This window comes from Zootermopsis nevadensis, unplaced genomic scaffold (genome assembly GCF_977971745.1).
Source record: "Zootermopsis nevadensis isolate Lab colony 2312 unplaced genomic scaffold, Znev_1.0 Znev_ptg000020l, whole genome shotgun sequence".
Taxonomy (NCBI): Eukaryota; Metazoa; Arthropoda; class Insecta; order Blattodea; family Termopsidae; genus Zootermopsis; species Zootermopsis nevadensis.
Genome location: NW_028259152.1, coordinates 4977224 through 4994893, shown reverse-complemented (window position 1 = coordinate 4994893; position 17670 = coordinate 4977224). Strand labels below are relative to the sequence as shown.

At 34.4% G+C, this 17670-nt stretch overlaps 1 protein-coding gene across 1 annotated transcript; it reads left to right on the top strand.

Moving 5' to 3' along the window:
- The first annotated feature begins 442 nt into the window (after nucleotides 1-442).
- Nucleotides 443-17670, top strand: Tsf2 (transferrin 2). Its single transcript, XM_022067166.2, has 15 exons — nucleotides 443-594; nucleotides 800-945; nucleotides 1796-1928; nucleotides 2325-2467; nucleotides 3960-4077; nucleotides 4548-4727; nucleotides 5370-5533; nucleotides 6490-6642; nucleotides 8733-8897; nucleotides 9176-9264; nucleotides 10981-11147; nucleotides 12642-12908; nucleotides 14582-14725; nucleotides 15228-15399; nucleotides 15689-17670. Exons 1-15 carry the CDS (start codon nucleotides 522-524, stop codon nucleotides 15912-15914), a joined length of 2340 nt encoding a protein of 779 aa, XP_021922858.1. The 5' UTR covers nucleotides 443-521; the 3' UTR covers nucleotides 15915-17670.

Sequence of the window (17670 nt, the reverse complement as noted above, 5' to 3'; positions counted from 1 at the left end):
CCTGCCCCGGCACCAATAAAACTAGCTCCACACCCCACTGGCACATTCATTGCCCTGATGACGGAGGCAGTATGACCTCTGAAACGTTGGCTAACATCAATGAGACTACACAGCGCAACAACCCAGAAGACAGGAATGTTCATACTCACCGCTGTGAAAACCTCAAATCTTACAAAAAAGAAAACTTACTTTGTGATGCACGTGCCCAGAAGGTAACGGGTAATGAAATATGACTTTTTTAAAAAGGATTTATCAATGCAAAGCGCGCCTGTAACATCTATTCCAGACTGGGTTATCGTTGATATACATATTCACAGCTTTGAACACCTGAAATTACTTGATGGTAATTAACCCGAACAAGGTATAATAGTTTATTTAACTTAGTGTTCAGCGCAACGTTGCGGCAAGCTACACTAAAAGATAATGTGTTGTCAAAAGGAAAACACCTCCTTGAATGACTCAGAGAGGACAATCCTGTTGTAATTGGAAAGTAGCCGTTGGTTTTGGGTGTGTTTGTAAATATGGAGTTTAAATTCGCTTATGTATTTTTGTCTGTTGTATTCTTGTTTTTGTGTTTAATAAGTAACTGCGAAGGTAAGATAATTAGTACTCAAACTCTATACTGTACATTGTTAATGTATACAAGTAAATATGAGAAATAGTATAATGAATTCCTGTTTCAGAGCAGAGTTTCTGTTCTGTTTAGGTTAAGGTAATTTGATATAGCACGAATATGTATCACACCTGGATGAATAAGATATAACTTGTGTTGGATATTTTTTCTATCTCTGTATTTTAGGTCAACAGAATGCAGAAGACAGTAACAGAATTGTGTGGTGCACAATTAGTTCAGAGGAGCAACGGAAATGTTTGAACTTTGCGCAAGCTGTTGAAAGGGACTGGAATTTGTTTGGAACAGCAGCAATGAGGCTAGACTGTAAACAGGTATGTATGATAATTAATATATTTTTATTAATTTACTATTACTGTCTGATACAGCTCACCCTTTACATCAGTATATGCATGCTTACAAAACTGTAGTTTTTAACAATATATTTTTCTGTTTATAAAGTGAGTAAGTGTTGAACTTATTGTCATCAGTTCCTTTATATTATAAAGTATATATACTATGAATTACAGCTTTGTTTGTTTCATACAATTTGTTTTCTATTAAAATTAATTTTATTTGTTTGTTGAATTTTTAGTGGCTCTGATATATGGTGAGTAACAAAACTTATGCATGTTTTTTTCTCTTGCTGTATGTTTGATTGTTACAGAGACATGGAATGCAGCAAGATAAAAGAGAGAGATTATATCTTGTCACTGGACATGAGCCTGTAACAGTTCCATTTTATTCCATTCCTCACAATGTGTCTCCTGAAGATCAGTTTTAATGTTATGCTCTTATCTTTATCATAGCCATTTAGATTTAATTATTGTGACAGTGTTAGGTGATCTTATAAATCATTAAAAGTTTCTCATTGTGTAATGTCCCAAATTGCTCACCTCATCCTATTTAGGTCTTGATGGTTATCTGAGCACATTGTTTACTTATGTTCATAACTACAAATAACATATCACATTTCTGACTCATACAAAGAAACTGGTAAAGTTATTGTTTTATATATTCTGATCTTCAGAATTTTGAAAAGAAGATGTGATAATAACAGTTTTTGAACAGAATATTAAGAAGCAATTTTAAGATTTATTCTTCTAATTTCAGCATGTTTCTCATAGCACTGTAAGTTATTATGCTCCAGTTACTACACTAAATGCATTTAACATTATATTTTAGGGCTTTAACAAGGAAGATTGTATGACTTACCTTGATGAAGAAAAGGCACACATAACTAGTCTGGATGCTGGGGAAGTATTTGTTGCTGGGCGATACCACAGTCTCATTCCCATAATGCAGGAAGTGTACAGTGGTAGGGTTTTCATATGAATATTATTGTTTAATAATGTAAGTGAAGTTTATGCTGTGTTGTATACTGCAGGTCTGATTTCACCCACCTGCCTATGAATATGGTGGAGAGGGTTATGGTGTCAAAACCTGCAGTTAGGTGTCTGGTACCTTTCTGCAGAGATTATGAAGACGTGATTGTGAATCTTTTAAAACTTATGTTCTTACTTATTCCTTATACATATGCATTTAATATAACTACTGTCATGTTTTCATAGCTTTCAAAATATGCATTCAAATAAGTTTTTGCGTGTAGTAAGAGGTATGAATTGTTAAGATCTAGGTTATCAATAGTGAAACATGATTCAGCATGGATTGAGTAATTGTCTTTGTCAAGAGTTGATCATTTACTTCTGCACAGGTAACCAGAGGTCCTATTATGCTGTGGCTGTCATCAGGAAGGGCACTTTGCCTGATGTTCAGACACTACATGATTTGCGTGGGAAGAAAGCTTGCTTTGCTGGAGTTGGCACTTTGGCAGGTTGGGTTATTCCAGTGTATAAGGTAAAACTCCATTATTATGTGTTCTTTGCACAAGGTGCATATTGAGAATGCATTATGGGCTGGTCATGTGTATCGATCCATCTGTCTGTTCAGTCAGTTCATCTTGAATACCACTGGATGGATTTGGATGGCATTTGATGTGGAGGTTGTGCTATTTTGCATGACCTCAAAATCATACTTTAAAAGCAGTGGTAGCAAAATGAAGGATGAGGAAAGTCATGAAGTAGATATTGAGGTGCTATGATTTGATGGCCAAAGCAGGAACTATTGAACAAGGCATATTTAATACCTCTAATTGCACATTGAATGCAGATATTATATGTATTCCAATATGCAATACACTGTTCAAGCTTGAATGAATTATTACTAAATATTAGTTGTATATTGAGGTACATGTCTCTCTGGCTGTAAGGGAAACAGTTTTATGTGTGTGTGAGTGCATGTGCGCACACGCATGCACTTGGTTGTATGTATAAAATATAATGACAGAATTGGTAATGTGTTCCCTCTGAAAGCCTCCATGAAACTAAGTGGTTGCATGTCTATAACTTTGAATGCCAAGGGAATTTTATGATTTTATTTGCAGTAGATAAAACAGTTTTACTAATCTTTCACAACGTTCCAGATTTGTTTTTAATTCATACTCGCGTAAACTTATGTAGTGCATTATTTGAAAACTAAAAATGTATCAGGGTATATGTCTTAAGTAACCTGTCCACTACATTTTGTCATCAGAAAATATTAGTATTAGTATTTATTGGGATGATGTTGGTATTCATGGCTGATAATTGCTAGGGTGATTAAACATAAAGACAACAATCAGTTTTAAAAATTGTGAAAAATGCAGTCAGAGTGTACTTTGTGTGACACAATATCTATGTAACTACTGAGACAGGCAGGCTGTAATGTGTTGCTCTGTGTGCCTGTGCAAAGATGACCATGAAAGATGAGGGATTTGTGCTGCAATGCACATTTATTACCATAATAATTTTTCACAAAATGAACTGCAATGTGCAGACCCACAGATGAGGAGGGTCTGCTGAAATACAAATAGTGTGATTGTATGGCTGATCTTACCATATATATGCTTTGGGTTAAAGTGAATTCAGTACTGCCATAAAATTCCAAACTAGGAATGAAGTTGCAGAATGTCTTGGCTAGCTGTGAACAAGTTCTGTAGGGAGAAGATAAAGCAAGCAGCCCAGTTCTCATAAGATAAATTCTTCAGGAAATATGGCCATCTCTCCATTTTGATGATTCAGAATTGTAATAGAAATTGTCATTAATTTCATAAAGAAGAGTGATGTTTAATGATTGCAACTACTACTTATAACAATTATTTTGACTCACATGGACATCTTCAGTAAGTATGTTGAGTTGAGTGAGTTTTTGTTGTTGAAGGTGTTTCATTCCAGCTATTAAAAATAATTGTCATGTTACTTTCATAGTTGCTTTTATGGATTTTAATAAAATAATTCATTTAAATTTACAGCTTATGCAGAAAGGAGGCATGGATGTGATTGATTGCAACAATCATGTTAAATCTGCTATCAAATATTTTGGACCGAGTTGTGCTGTAAATTCTCTTATAGATAAATACAACCCAATTGGTATGTATATCTTAATGTGTATTAATTTATTTCACCTGATATTAACATGCTCAGTCTTTTTCTTCCCACTGTTACATGAAACTGAGAAACATTAGCTTTTACTGCATATGAACACTAAACTGTGAAGCATATGATTTAAAGTAGCATGATTATGCAATTCAGTGAAAGTAAGTATCCGGTTATTACTCTTTTAATTTCAGTTGTATAAATATAAATACAGAGGCATTATTTGGTAGCTATGCCAGTGCACAGCCATTGTGCTATTCTCGGTTACTGAATCAGTTGCTACCTTTCCCATGCAGTCAGCTATGGTATGAGTCTGCAGCAGTGATGAGAGGAAATGCGAATATTTTTGTGTGTGACTTAGAGTATTCAGTTTTGTGTTCTTGCACTTGATCTTATTATATAACTGTACCTCATTACAGGCTTGTGGTGTTATATTTATGTTTGAATGTCATATATTTTTGCAGGTGACAATTCAGATAAGCTATGCAAGTTATGTATTGGAAAAATTCCCGGAGATTGGTGTTCCAGTGCAGATCCATATTTTGGGTTTGAAGGAGCTTTTCGATGCTTGGTGGAAACAGGAGAAATTGCATTTTTAAAACACACTACTGTTGATGAAATGACTTCAAACAGATTTGATTTTAGTGAGAATATTTTTTTATGTTTTATGCTAATCTTTATGTTAATTTCACATTCAACAATTTAACTCTCTGAGAAATGATATGTGAATCCTAGTCATCCCTTCCATAGACTTTTTATCAGCAGCAACAATAAATATTTTTAACTTGAAACATATGACAATGAAGCTTACTTAAACTCCTAGATCTGAATTTTGAAACCATGTACATTTTTGAAGAAAAACATGCAGATAAGTATTGTGTAATGACATTTCTGTACTGACTGCTGAATAAAGTAAGTACTCATGTTTTGAAACATTATATCCTGCAAGAATGGTCACTCAAGGGTCCATCGCACATTGTATGGTAGCGCAAATTGCATATGACATGCTGTCTTTTACACTTCCAATTGATGTAGTCACAGACTGTGAAAAATGTCCATTTCACACATTAAAATACTTGCCACTATTGGTGATATCATGTACTGGTATTGGCCAGGGACCAACTATACTGATGACTGAGTTTTTTCTTGGTATTCCTCAGTCCCTCCAGGCAAATTCTGGGATAGTGCATTGCAAATAGAGTGAATTTTAATTTTAAGAAGCTTCCCATGTAATTTCAATTATTATTTATTGTTATACTTTTTGAAAATCCGTATTTAATTTGTAGGTGGTGTGTCAAAATTGGACTTTGAACTGCTTTGTCAAGATGGCTCACGCAAACCAGTAGATGAATATCAGTCCTGCTACTGGGATATAGTTCCAACTCATGCTGTTGTTACAACTTCAGCCAAATCTACTGAGTTGCGGAAGAGCTATCAACGCTTCCTTAAGGTTAGTAACAGACCCCATCTTCAGACAGTCAATGTTTATTGTTAACTAGGAAAAAACTGATCTTGTTGCATTCTGCCATTTGCATGACACATATTTATGGGCATACTTTTGAATGCCATTAGAGTTTACTCTGAAGGTTGTTTTCCATCATAGGTAGTACCATTTTATCCGGGCAAACTGAGAATTCAAAAATTGTCGATTTTCAAGCGAAGCAGAAAATTGTAAATACATAGATACAGTATAATCCTTTTATTTGTACTTTTCTGGGGATTAATGCAAAGTGGTGTAAATTCAATACATTCACCTTTACCATTGACTGGCATGCTGAACATTTGTTATAGGTAAATTACCAATCAATATATGAACATTTTTATAACATGCAGTCCCCAGAAACTAAAAATGCAAGTTAAAATAAATTGTCAAACCAAATCAGCATAAGAATTTAATCTCCTATAAATCAGTACTTTAATGATGCCCTTGGTACATTTGAGAAAATGTGTAGATATACAAAGAGACAGGTAATGTAGATAGAATTTGCAAGGAAAGGTGGCTGAAAGTAGCATGAAACTGCAGTCCTGTGGGGTGAAGAGTTTGTGAAAGACTAAAGGAGTTACTGTAGAGAAGATCTTGTAGCCAATACAGGCATTGAGATGCTTAATCTTAAAATGAGAATATATCAGTATCGTGTATGTGTTACTCCTTTTCAGATTATTTATAACAGTGTTTTTATTTGTTTTTATCTTGACTGATATGCATAAATTGTAAAACTCTATTAAAATATAGAATATATTATTTTTAATCTTACATGTATCACACTACAGAGAACTTCTTGTTATACTGTGGGGAGTAACCACAGTCATATTTTGTATTGCATGAAATATCTACAATATAAGCCAAATTTGGTTTATATCCCTGAAAATACATGTGTTTGATGCCTTTAATATGTTTTGTTGCAGAAAGCAATTGATATGTATGGCACAGTGAACAGGACATTCACACAGAACTTTCAAAATGACTCATTCAGCTCAGTACCAGTAATGCCATATGAGTCATTTAATTTATTTGAATCTGCACCAAGGTATGGTCTCCATCACAACCTGCTTTTTCAGGTGAGGAAATAGTAAAAATAAAGCTTCTTCTGAGAAGAATTTTTCAGAGTATTGTTTTACTATCAGAATTTCCATAAATATGGATATACAGAAAATTCCTCTGTCACTTCTTACTTGATACTTTATAATCAAGAGACTGTTTTGAACTGTAATTTTAGATTTCTCTTTATCTGGAAAATAACACTGTAGCAAAAAGAATTGCAATTTCATTTGAGAACAAATATGGAACCTGTCATGTACTAGTGGGATTTGAATTAAGAGATTTCACGCTCTGTGACAGCAATGTGGAAAATACGTATTATGTGCATCTAAACCTCTTTAGTATAAAGGGGACATTGTAAACATACATACAAACTGTTTATGACATATTATATGTTTTGGTTGAAAATTAATACATTTAGCACACCTTTTATTTTAAGCCTGCAATCTTACTGGCATTGGAAATCTATAGTAACATAAATTCTGAAAGTGATAAATCCTTAACATTTATCTTACTAGCGTTCCCTGTCTGGGACGTAAGTTGTGTACTCAGCCCTACGAGCGTTCCCGGAGCGGAACTCAAAACTTGCAACATTGTAAGTAGACTTGGCTACGTCTTTTGGCCTCTTTTAGGGGTTGCAAATATTGAATCACTTTCTCTAGGGTTCTGACAAGTTCAGCCTGAGATGTCAACCCAGGAAATATAACCATAAACAGCAATAAACATTGTTATTGTCAAGTGGGTTTCGGCTTCATTTTCAGACCCCCTAATCAAAGATTCTCACATTCCTCCGCATGATCTGTGAAAAGAATGTGTATCCACTGAAGTAGGGGAAACAAATTTTTCTGTGTGGTCATTAGTTCACAACCATGGCTTCTACCATGTCGAATGAGCTTCCAAAGAAGAAAGTAATGTTACTAAGGCCTATATAGACAACTAAGATATTAACTTCATTTTTAAAAAACTCTATGTATTCTCTGTTCTATTCAAATAAATATAGCTTTTATTTCGTCAATTTATCATGTTTACTTTAGATAATATTAAAGTTTTCCTTAGAGCATGCACAAGAGTTTAAAATCCTGCAAAAAACTCCGTAGGGCTGCTACCACTTTGCCATTTAAATCCCCGCCGTTTAAAGGTTAACTGTATCTATAATTTAAAATTATTTTGTCTCCCTGGTTTCCTTCCATCCACTCTGAGGCCATATCATACATTTATAAATATATAATATTTATATAATGTATAAATTTTAAGAGGTGTTTATGGCCCGATTAAATTGAAGCATGTAATTAATAAAAGCACAATTCAGTGTGCCACCATATGGCTCAACAGATTTTTCAGACATACACATCACAGACTGCATAGGTACATAGGGCTGATAAAGGTTAATACATTAAGTTATGTATGTCCATTGCTGTTGTGTCAATAGGAAACCATACATTGCATAATACACAATATGATTTATGTCATCATTATTTTTTCACTATGCAAACTAGTGCAAGTTAAAGCTTAAAGTGATCTGTATGGAATTTACAAGACTTATCACTGTTCAGTAGGCCACAAGCTTAAATAGAACCTAAATTTAATGATTAGTAAGAATAATTCAAAGCTTGTTTCTTTCAGTGCACTTTCATGTGTAAGTGCCTTGTTACTGTTTGAATTGTTCATCTTTAACATGTTATGTTCCTCTAGAAGTATCTTACCTCATACAAAGTTTTGTATTTTACATGGTTTCACCTGTGTAAACCTGTTGCAACATTCAATGTGTATATCATTTGTTTGCCAGTTTTACTAAACATTTATTGTTGTTTCTGTAGCCTAATGCTGTATTGATTTTTTTCTTCGACAAAGCACTTGTAGCTCTTATAAAATATACTGAATTCAAATGGTGATAGTGTGCAGTACATTAAAGTCATGTGTTCCACCAGGTGCCTCATTACCTGTACATGCACTTATTTAAAAAATGTCAGTTTGGTTATTACTGTCCAACCTTCAATGTATTAAAGAAAAATGTTATGTGCATTTTAATTAAAAGATACATTGAAAATAAAACATGGTTATGTGACAGCATTTGTATTACCTTTGCTAAGGACTGCATGTTGTTCTACAGGATGTTGCCATCACATTGTCTCCTTTGAGTGAGTCACAGCAGACTTATGCTGGATATCTAGGAAAGTCACTCAATACTATCCTTGGTGTTCGTCATTGCCCGGTCAACAAAATGACTCTTTGTGTCACTTCAGATCCAGAACTAGAAAAATGTGTCAAGATGAGAGTATGTACATTTTTAAAATTTTATTTGCAAGTTCAATGTGTGAGGTACATTCACTTATTCATGGAATCAGCTGAGCTCTCCAGACCATGTAGGGCCAAGCTGAAATGTAAACTGGAGGGGAAAGAAATCCTCCACCAATAAATCAAGCTTATGTGTTGATCTTTACAGCATATTTTTATTTTACATTTAATTTATTATTTTAATAGCCATAGAAACAAGTATTGTAGCCCATTACAGTGTAAATTAATATGTTGTGTCAATACTCTGTTTATTTGCAGACAGCTTTGAAGGCACAGCTTCTGAAACCAGAAATGGTGTGTCACAAAGGCCACAGCCAGATAAATTGCATGCAGGCTATAAGCAATGGGTATGTTTTTATGATTAGTGAAATGGACACCATTAACTGTTCTGTGAAATGGGATAATGGAGTGGAAACTATTGCAGATTATTAAACAAGTAATGACAACATTTGACATTGGCATGATGCATTTTAGGGTTCCAAGAAAATTATATGTTGTAAGTCTTAATACCATTCTACTGGGTCTACAATTTATGCGACAGCGGTCGTGCTTGCATTGCATGGTCAGCCGGTGCACTGTTGATGTGGGAGAGAGTATAGCGCGTTCTTCCCATGAGTCACCGGCTAATCAGTTTCATTGCGTCTCTCGTTGCTGATTGCCGTTGATAATATGGTGTATAGTATTAAGCAATGTGTGTTCTTAGTCGAAACATATGCCAAATATTTATCCTACGGAAGATGCCGCCGTAAATATCGTAGACATTTTCCTGGTGTAAGTGTTCCTAGCAGGTTCATGATAGAGAGATTAGTAAAAAAAATTCGTAGTACGGGATCAGTTTTGGATAAAAAGAAGAACAGGAAACGGAGTGTATTGACGGAAGAGAAATTGGATGAAATTCGCACACTGCAGAAGAACTTAAAGAAAATATTCGAAAACTGATTTCGGCAATTACCCCAGAAGAGCTTCGTCGAGTATTTCGAAACATGTTAACGAGATGTGAAGCTTGCCTGCAAGCACAAGGAAGTCACTTTGAACATCTTTTGTGATTTAAGGTAAGAACAATTAAAGTAATAACATGTATTAGTGATGAGAAATATTTGCAGTTTGCTGTTACTAGCGGCACTGAAACTGATTCGCTGGTCACCCACCGGAAGAACGCTTAATATTCTCTCCCACATCAACAGTGTGCCGGCCGACCACGCAATGCAAGCACGACCGCTGCCGCATAAATTGTAGACCCGGTACTAGCAGTTGTGTTTATAAATTGCCACTGTTTCTTATGCTTAAACTGCAAATGTTCATTAGTAACTGTCAATCACACCAAAATATTTTGGACATTACAACATTATTATGGTTTTCTTTAAAATGTTACATCAGTAAAAGTTGCATATTTTTCAAATATATATGATTGTTAAACATTCCAAGACCCTACATTGAATGTATGAATATATTGTTTTCATGATCTCTAGGATGGTAGTGTTTTAGGAAATGCTGAGATGTGGATTTCTTCCATGGAATGATGTGAAATTCTCATTTGTGTGGACTTGTGGGCAAATGGAAGAATGGAAAATATATTTTAAATTTAAGCTTGGATTTAGTAAAAGTGGCAGTTATATTTTTCCCACCCATGTGATGACCTCTGGGACAGTCAACTCTTTTATAAGCATCCCTGTGTAGGCAATGGTTTGGACATGCCTGTGCTAGAGAATCTGCCTACAAATTGCAAATATGTAAAATTATCAATTAACTCAAAAATAGAATTTGAGGTGCATGTGAATCATCTGATGTTCAGAAGTTGTATTTTTTTATTCTAACTGATTAATTATTTATGTATGCATGGATGCCAACTCAGAATTAAGTGAAAATAAAAATGTTTTAGTTTTACTCATAGTGTTCTGAACATTTATTTTAATATGTGACTTTGTTTTTTTGTTTTTGAAAGTGTTGATATAATTTATAATCAGTTATTTGTTGCTTTGTGTCATATATGTCAGCTGATTCTCTCGCTGCAACGTATATGTATATTTCTGTAACCTCCTCTTCTTATTATTTCATGACGACAGCATTGCAGATGTGGCAGTATTTGATGCGGGTGATGTGTATACTGCAGGACTGAAGTATGACTTGATTCCATTCATCTCAGAAGTTTACAATCTGGGGGAGCCTGAATATTATGCAGTTGCTGTAGCAAAAGAAGAAGATCCTGACACAGAACTTACTTACCTAAAGGGTAATTACCATTCTCTTTCCAACCTCTTTACACATACTTCTTGTTTATTGACTAACATTGTAAGAACAACGGTAGCCGGAGTTCTTGCTTAAAGTCATTGTCCATTGTAACATAATGAAAAAATTGTCAAGTGTGTGAAATTCAGAATGAAAGTTATGTCACTGTAGATTAAACTTTGTTGGCAGCCACAACTTGAAACTTTAACTGGAACTGTATAACTAGATTGATTTCTTAATTCAGAGTGCAGCCCTTTCTTTTCATTGGCTCTTTGTGTGGTGGCATGCTACTTGAAGAATGAACTTTATTATGGGTTTGTTCTTTCTTTCTTTCCCTTTTTTTAAGTTTAGAAACTCTTTACTGAATAGTCTTTTGTTGTCAGCTCATGGTAATGGCATCCTCCTGTTTCCATTATTGATTTTTGTAGCATTATGGAAATGTTCATTGTGATTCTTCTGTGTGAACTGTTACAATATTGGTGGAATATCATCAAATGCCTGAAAAAGAGGCTGGATGGTTCTTGAAGTCCACTAGATGGGGGATGGTATCTTATCCCACCATAAACAGCCTGTTTGATTCTATTATGCACTTAACTTTATAAATCTGTGTGCTTTAATCTCTGATCCTGTTCTTATTTTTAATTTTATTTCATTTGCAACCTAATTATGACTCAGGACCTTTGAAATATGTTGGAAGAGTTGACAGTGGAATTGCTTACTTGTTAGAATACTGCTTTTAGGTTTTACTTATTTATTAGAACAAAATATAAATAAAAATATTAATTTCATTTACCAGAATAAAATAATAAATAGATCTGACTACTGACTATTGTATCTAAACAAATATGTAATAAATACTGGTACTTTAAAGGAGTATTTGGAACAACATTCTTAGCTACATCCATGGTATGATGTATTACATACTTTATTTTTAGGGTAGTTCAATCAGTATAATGACTAGGCTGTGGACTGGACAGAGGGGCAGCAGGGCAGGGATTTTTCTTTTCACCAATGATTCAGGGGCTCATCCTAGGGTAAAGCAGTCAGGTCATGAAGCTGACCACACGGTTCTGTCTAGTGTTAAGCTTAAAGTGTGGAGCTATAAATTCACTTCTCCATAAGTACTTTTTAAAAATACTGATTATTGCTTCAAGTGTCTTATGTGATTGTTGTTTGAGGCATATATATTAAAAAGCATATAAACTGCTATGTTATTGGTTGAGGAGTTATAGTAACTTTAAAATACACATCATATTGAATAATACAAAACTGAATTACTGTGATTTTACTGTAATATAACAACAGGCTGTTAATATACTTTGCATAGCTCATTACAGTGACATTATATATTTGTACTTACATTTCATCATTGTTCTACAGTACAAACATTTGAATCTCCAAAATATAATAATACAGAGATTTAATTGTATTAATATTACTTAGGAATGCATGACACTAGTTGGTATATTTTTTTTATTTTTTGTATCTGTGCTTACAGGCAAATACACATGCCACACAGGTATTAACACAGGTGCTGGATGGATTGTTCCATTAGCATTTCTTATTTCTAATGGCTGGATCCGTAGCTATGGATGCAATTCAGTACGTGCTGCTGCTGAGTATTTCACCAAATCATGTGTACCAGGAGCCCTGAGCTCGGAGTATAACACTGGAGTGCCCTATGATAATATGTGTGATCTATGCCATGGCATAAGCTATCGATATTGTAGAAGAGATGCGTCAGAAGACTACTATGGATACACAGGTCAGGTTAATTTTGTGAAAGACAACAAATATGAAGTGTACTCCAGTTTGGAGTGAGCCAGGCTGGCTCAGTCACTCAAGTGTCTGGCTACAGGCTGGACTACTGGGTTTTGATCCCTGGCAGGGACAAGGATTTTTCTTCTAGTCTCTGTGTCAAAACCAGCTCTGAGGCATACCCATCTCCTTTCCAGTGGTTACTGGGGGTCCTTTCCCCATGGGTAAAGTACAGCTAGTTTATGATGCTGATCACTCATCCACATCTAATGCCGAGGTCAAGAATGAGTAGAAGCTACACCATCTTTCTGCCCAAGTTGCTCTGTGGCATGTAGCAAGACAGCTTTACTTTATTCCAGTGTGGAATACTTATATTTTAAAAATGAAATATTATTTTGATCTGTGAATTATGAGAAACCACATAATCAGATCTTATATACAATTTGGGAAATGCATCAAAATATTATGAATTCCTTCTACAAATTGCATGAAAATGCATTATGGGGTGGTAATATGTCTTTCCACATGTCATAGCTCCTACACTAATGAAAGATTTTTGATTAAATTTGGTATTGGTGAAAATTGTTAAGCACATTTAATTTTGGATGATATCACTGCAATATACTCCCACTTTACATAGCTCATACATAAACAATATAAAGGCCAATGAAGTAATAAGAAGATACACTTACATTTGAATGTACCACTGAATTGATTTTTTTGCCTATTTTTGTGGTTGACTACAGTGCAGATCCAACTTCGGTTAAGGGGATAAACAACTGCCTATGTGACTGCAAGCCATTGTAAATCATTTGAATTTTACTTAAAACGTCCCACAAAACCACCTCAGTATTAAGAAACATTTTAAAATGGGTGCAGCAGGAAAGGAAAAGAACAGCTAAGTATATTCTGAGTTATGGGGTTTCATCACAGATTTACAATGGTGTGTACTCATAGTACCTTTTCATATTAAACTTACTGACCCATGTTTATACCCAGTGCAGTCTTTTCTCACATCATGCCTGCCTCTTCCAAATCCTTGTCCAAGTTGATCCTATTTTGTGTTTGTGTAATTACACAAAACAGATGATCTTGGTATATCCACATGGTACATACACAAGTAAGTGATAAGACATTCTGTTTTACTTTTATGAGCTGAGTCAGTATAGTAACTGACTATGGACTGGACAATCATGATTTGATCCCTGACAGGGGCAGAGGATTTTTCCTCTAGCCTCTGTGTCCAAAATGGCTCTGGGTCCCACCCAGCCTTCTGTCCATTAGGTACTGGTGGTTGTTTCCCAGTTATAAAGTGTGGCCAGGATGTGATGCTGACAGCTCACCCTTATCTAGTGCTGAGGTTAAGGATGAGTAGGAGCTATACTTCCTTATTTGGTGTGTAGCAAGACAGCTTTATTTATATTATGATATTATTTTCATGAAAATCGATTAATGAGAGATAATTTCACTATGCAACACCAAAGGACCTATTTGAATGTAAAAAAGAAAATGTGCTCTTTCACATTGACTCAGATATGTTGTCTGCTTATGGAGGTCCATGGTTTTAATCTTGAAGCCATTTATCATAATATTCTTGTCCAGTAGCTCCTAGCTGTTTCAATGGCAGTTGATAAATGTTGTGAGTTTACTTGGCTGAGGAACATTGTTTTTTTCATACAGGTGCATTCCGCTGCTTGGTCGAAGGAGGTGGCCAAGTTGCTTTTCTGAAGCATACAACTGTTATGGAGAATACGGATGGGAAGAGGAAGGAATGGTGGGCACGGAATACTCTTACAGATGACTATGAACTTCTCTGCCCTGATGGTGTGTAATTTATTATCATAGCTGCCGTTCATAATTTATGTAAGATATTTTTATCATATATGTACACATGGAGGTCACATGTTTTATTCCATAGCTGTAGTGTGAAATAGTATGCAAATGTAATAGGCATGTTTTGCTCTAGAGAAAATTAGCATAAATAAGTGATATGTGACATCTGCGGGAGAAGGAAGTGTAGTGTTTTCCAAATACTGATGGAACTGGTAAACTGTGATAGATCAAATATAGCCTGTAACAACAACTTCATTATAGCAAGTTAAATCATCGGCAAAAGGTATCATATCCTCCGTGGAATTTGTGTATGTATTTTATCTAATTAGAACTTGCTTTCCATGACAAGTTCAAGTTATCCAGTATACATATAGAGATGAGGCATATATTTATTTTTGTAAATGTGAAACTCAATGTATTACAATATTAAAATCAGGAATATTGCAAGTTGCTTTTCTTGCTGAACTATAACATTGTTTTGTTTTGTCTATAGGTACCCGTGCTGCGATGCAAGAATATGAGAAATGCAACCTGGGAAAAATCAAAGCAAATGCAATTGTGGCACGTGGTGGGAATGGTTACAATGAGACTGAATTAAATGCATTTATAAATCTTTTTATTTATGCACAGCAATTTTATGGGCGCAAAGACCAGGATGACTTCAGGTAGAATTTTATTTAAGACTTGTCAAAATTGGGTTCAAAGTATATATTCATTCAATGAAAATTTTCTTATTGCTGGTTGTAAGATTAGTGAGTTTCTCAGCTGGTTTGTTCATGCCAGTTAAATGTATTTATTTTCCTCTTTTTGTGTGTGATTTTGTCTAGTCCTATCTCATCTGTTTTATGATGGAAGTAGTGACACATTGCAGGAAAAAAATTGTGTTACATTTGAGATCAAATCTGAAACTAGAAGAAAAATTTATATTGATTTTGCTTCATTATTTCTGTGCAGTTTTGGCATGTTCTACTCACCACCACCCTACAGTGATCTGATATTTCAAGATGCAGCCCAGCAGTTGCAAGTGATTGATTCAGCACATCGCAGCTATGGAAGCTACTTGGGAAAGGATTTCCTGCGAGCTCGCAGAGTGGTAGATTGTCATGCAGGAGCAACTGTTTTTAAACTGTCCATTCTAGGGATTTTTGTTAGTACAGGTTTGTCTGTACTAGTATTGTAGAAGAGGGAGGCCAAGGTACTCAGAGGACCGTAGAGCCACGGAGGAAGGAAGGAATATTGTAGAAGAAAACTGCCTCTTAGTTGCCTGTTTAATGAGGCAAATGGTGGTAATGAACATGTAAATAAATTTGTGAGATGCTAAGCATGATAATGTGGATATCATTGTTCTAGATTCATGATTACCAATACTCTGTATTATTTATAAGTTAATATTTTACAAGAAGAACTTATGATGTGCAGGAGGAATTTTCTGGATGTTAATGCTGAAGGATTTGTTGTTAGGTAATTTGTTTGAAAAATTAACACACACATACAGGCCTTTTATTCTAACATACCATAAATGATTTTAAGTAGCCCCTACAAACAATGCCTTATTAATGACTACAGCCACATGCAAGGATAGTGGATGGTGTTGGGGCATTCTTAAATTAGTGCTGAATTGTAATTTTCCTTTTCAGCCTTCTGAATGCAAAATAAATTTGTTAGGCAGTAATATATGTTAATATATTCACTATTCTTCCTGTACTTTGAGATGCAGTATTAAAAAATTGTTGTATTTTTATATTCCGTCCATTTGGTACATTTTATACGTGAACTTTTGTCTGTTTGTACCTCACAAAGTGTGTGAAATCTGTATTGCATCTATTATTGAATATCTATAGTTTTTTCTGAGTTGTATGAACTGTTTGAATGACTTGAAGAATGCCTTGAAGGCTTCTTTAAATGGCATCCTATTTGCCCTTGCAGCTACATTTAAATTGTAGCAATTCTTCTTTTCAAAATGTTTCAGAGACATGATGCAGCTAGCTGTTTGGACAGAACAGCTGATCATGTCATTGAGATGATTTTAGTTTTCATCTTCAATGAGTTAAATTTATCTGACACATTAAATTAAATAACTGATATATTCTTATATATAAATCAATTTTGCATATCATATTATTCCAATAAACAGTTTAATTCTTAAATATATACCATTATACTCGCACATTCCTTTGTTATCTGATTCAATATGCTGTGCTGAAAATGTATCATGCATGCAAAATATTAGTATTTGCAGGTTATAAGCAACAGTTAAAGCTCCTGACTAGAGACAATTTAGTAATAATAATGCCACTTTATATAATGTTTTGATTTCCTTTATGAAATTGCTTAGATACAGAGCCTAATTTTAGAAATATTCATATTAATGATAATATGAAAGATAATTTTCTCAGATTTAGCTGTAATTCATGCATAAAAATTCCAAGCTCTATTTTTGTCTGTGATAGAATCATTTTGGAGATAGGCATTTGGGCCTCAATGGCCTGCAGTAGCTTTCAGATAATTGTGCTCTACCATTCGTAACATAGGAACCTCTCTTTCTTTTTTTGGAAGTGCACAATATTCTATTCCCAGGATCTGAATCTCACACATTTTGAATATTTTCTTTTAAGTGTGCATTCTCTTGAAATCATATACTGTGCATTATTTTTTGACTGCTTTGCTAGAAGACTAATTTTAAGGTAAAAATTTTCACTCATTGATATTTATAACAAATTAACCTTTGGAAGTACAAATAAATGTTGTATGAAGATGAATAATAAACATTCCTACAAATTCTGTATGAATATTATTTGTAAGTGTGATGTGTGGTATTGAGATTATATCAAGCAAATCAGCATAGAATATATTAAGTAATATGTTCTTTCAAAAAATAAAATATAATAATTTGTACCATTTTTACTGTTACAGGTAATAAATATATTTCTGACTTA

What these genes read in the sequence shown, in the direction of transcription:
- Tsf2 (XM_022067166.2), top strand. Translation starts at nt 522, where the DNA reads ATGGAGTTTAAATTCGCTTATGTATTTTTGTCTGTTGTATTCTTGTTT. An exon ending in TTCAAACAGATTTGATTTTA is followed by an intron (nt 4,728 to 5,369) that starts GTGAGAATATTT and finishes TTTAATTTGTAG; the next exon opens with GTGGTGTGTCAAAATTGGAC. An exon ending in TGAACTTCTCTGCCCTGATG is followed by an intron (nt 14,726 to 15,227) that starts GTGTGTAATTTA and finishes TTTTGTCTATAG; the next exon opens with GTACCCGTGCTGCGATGCAA.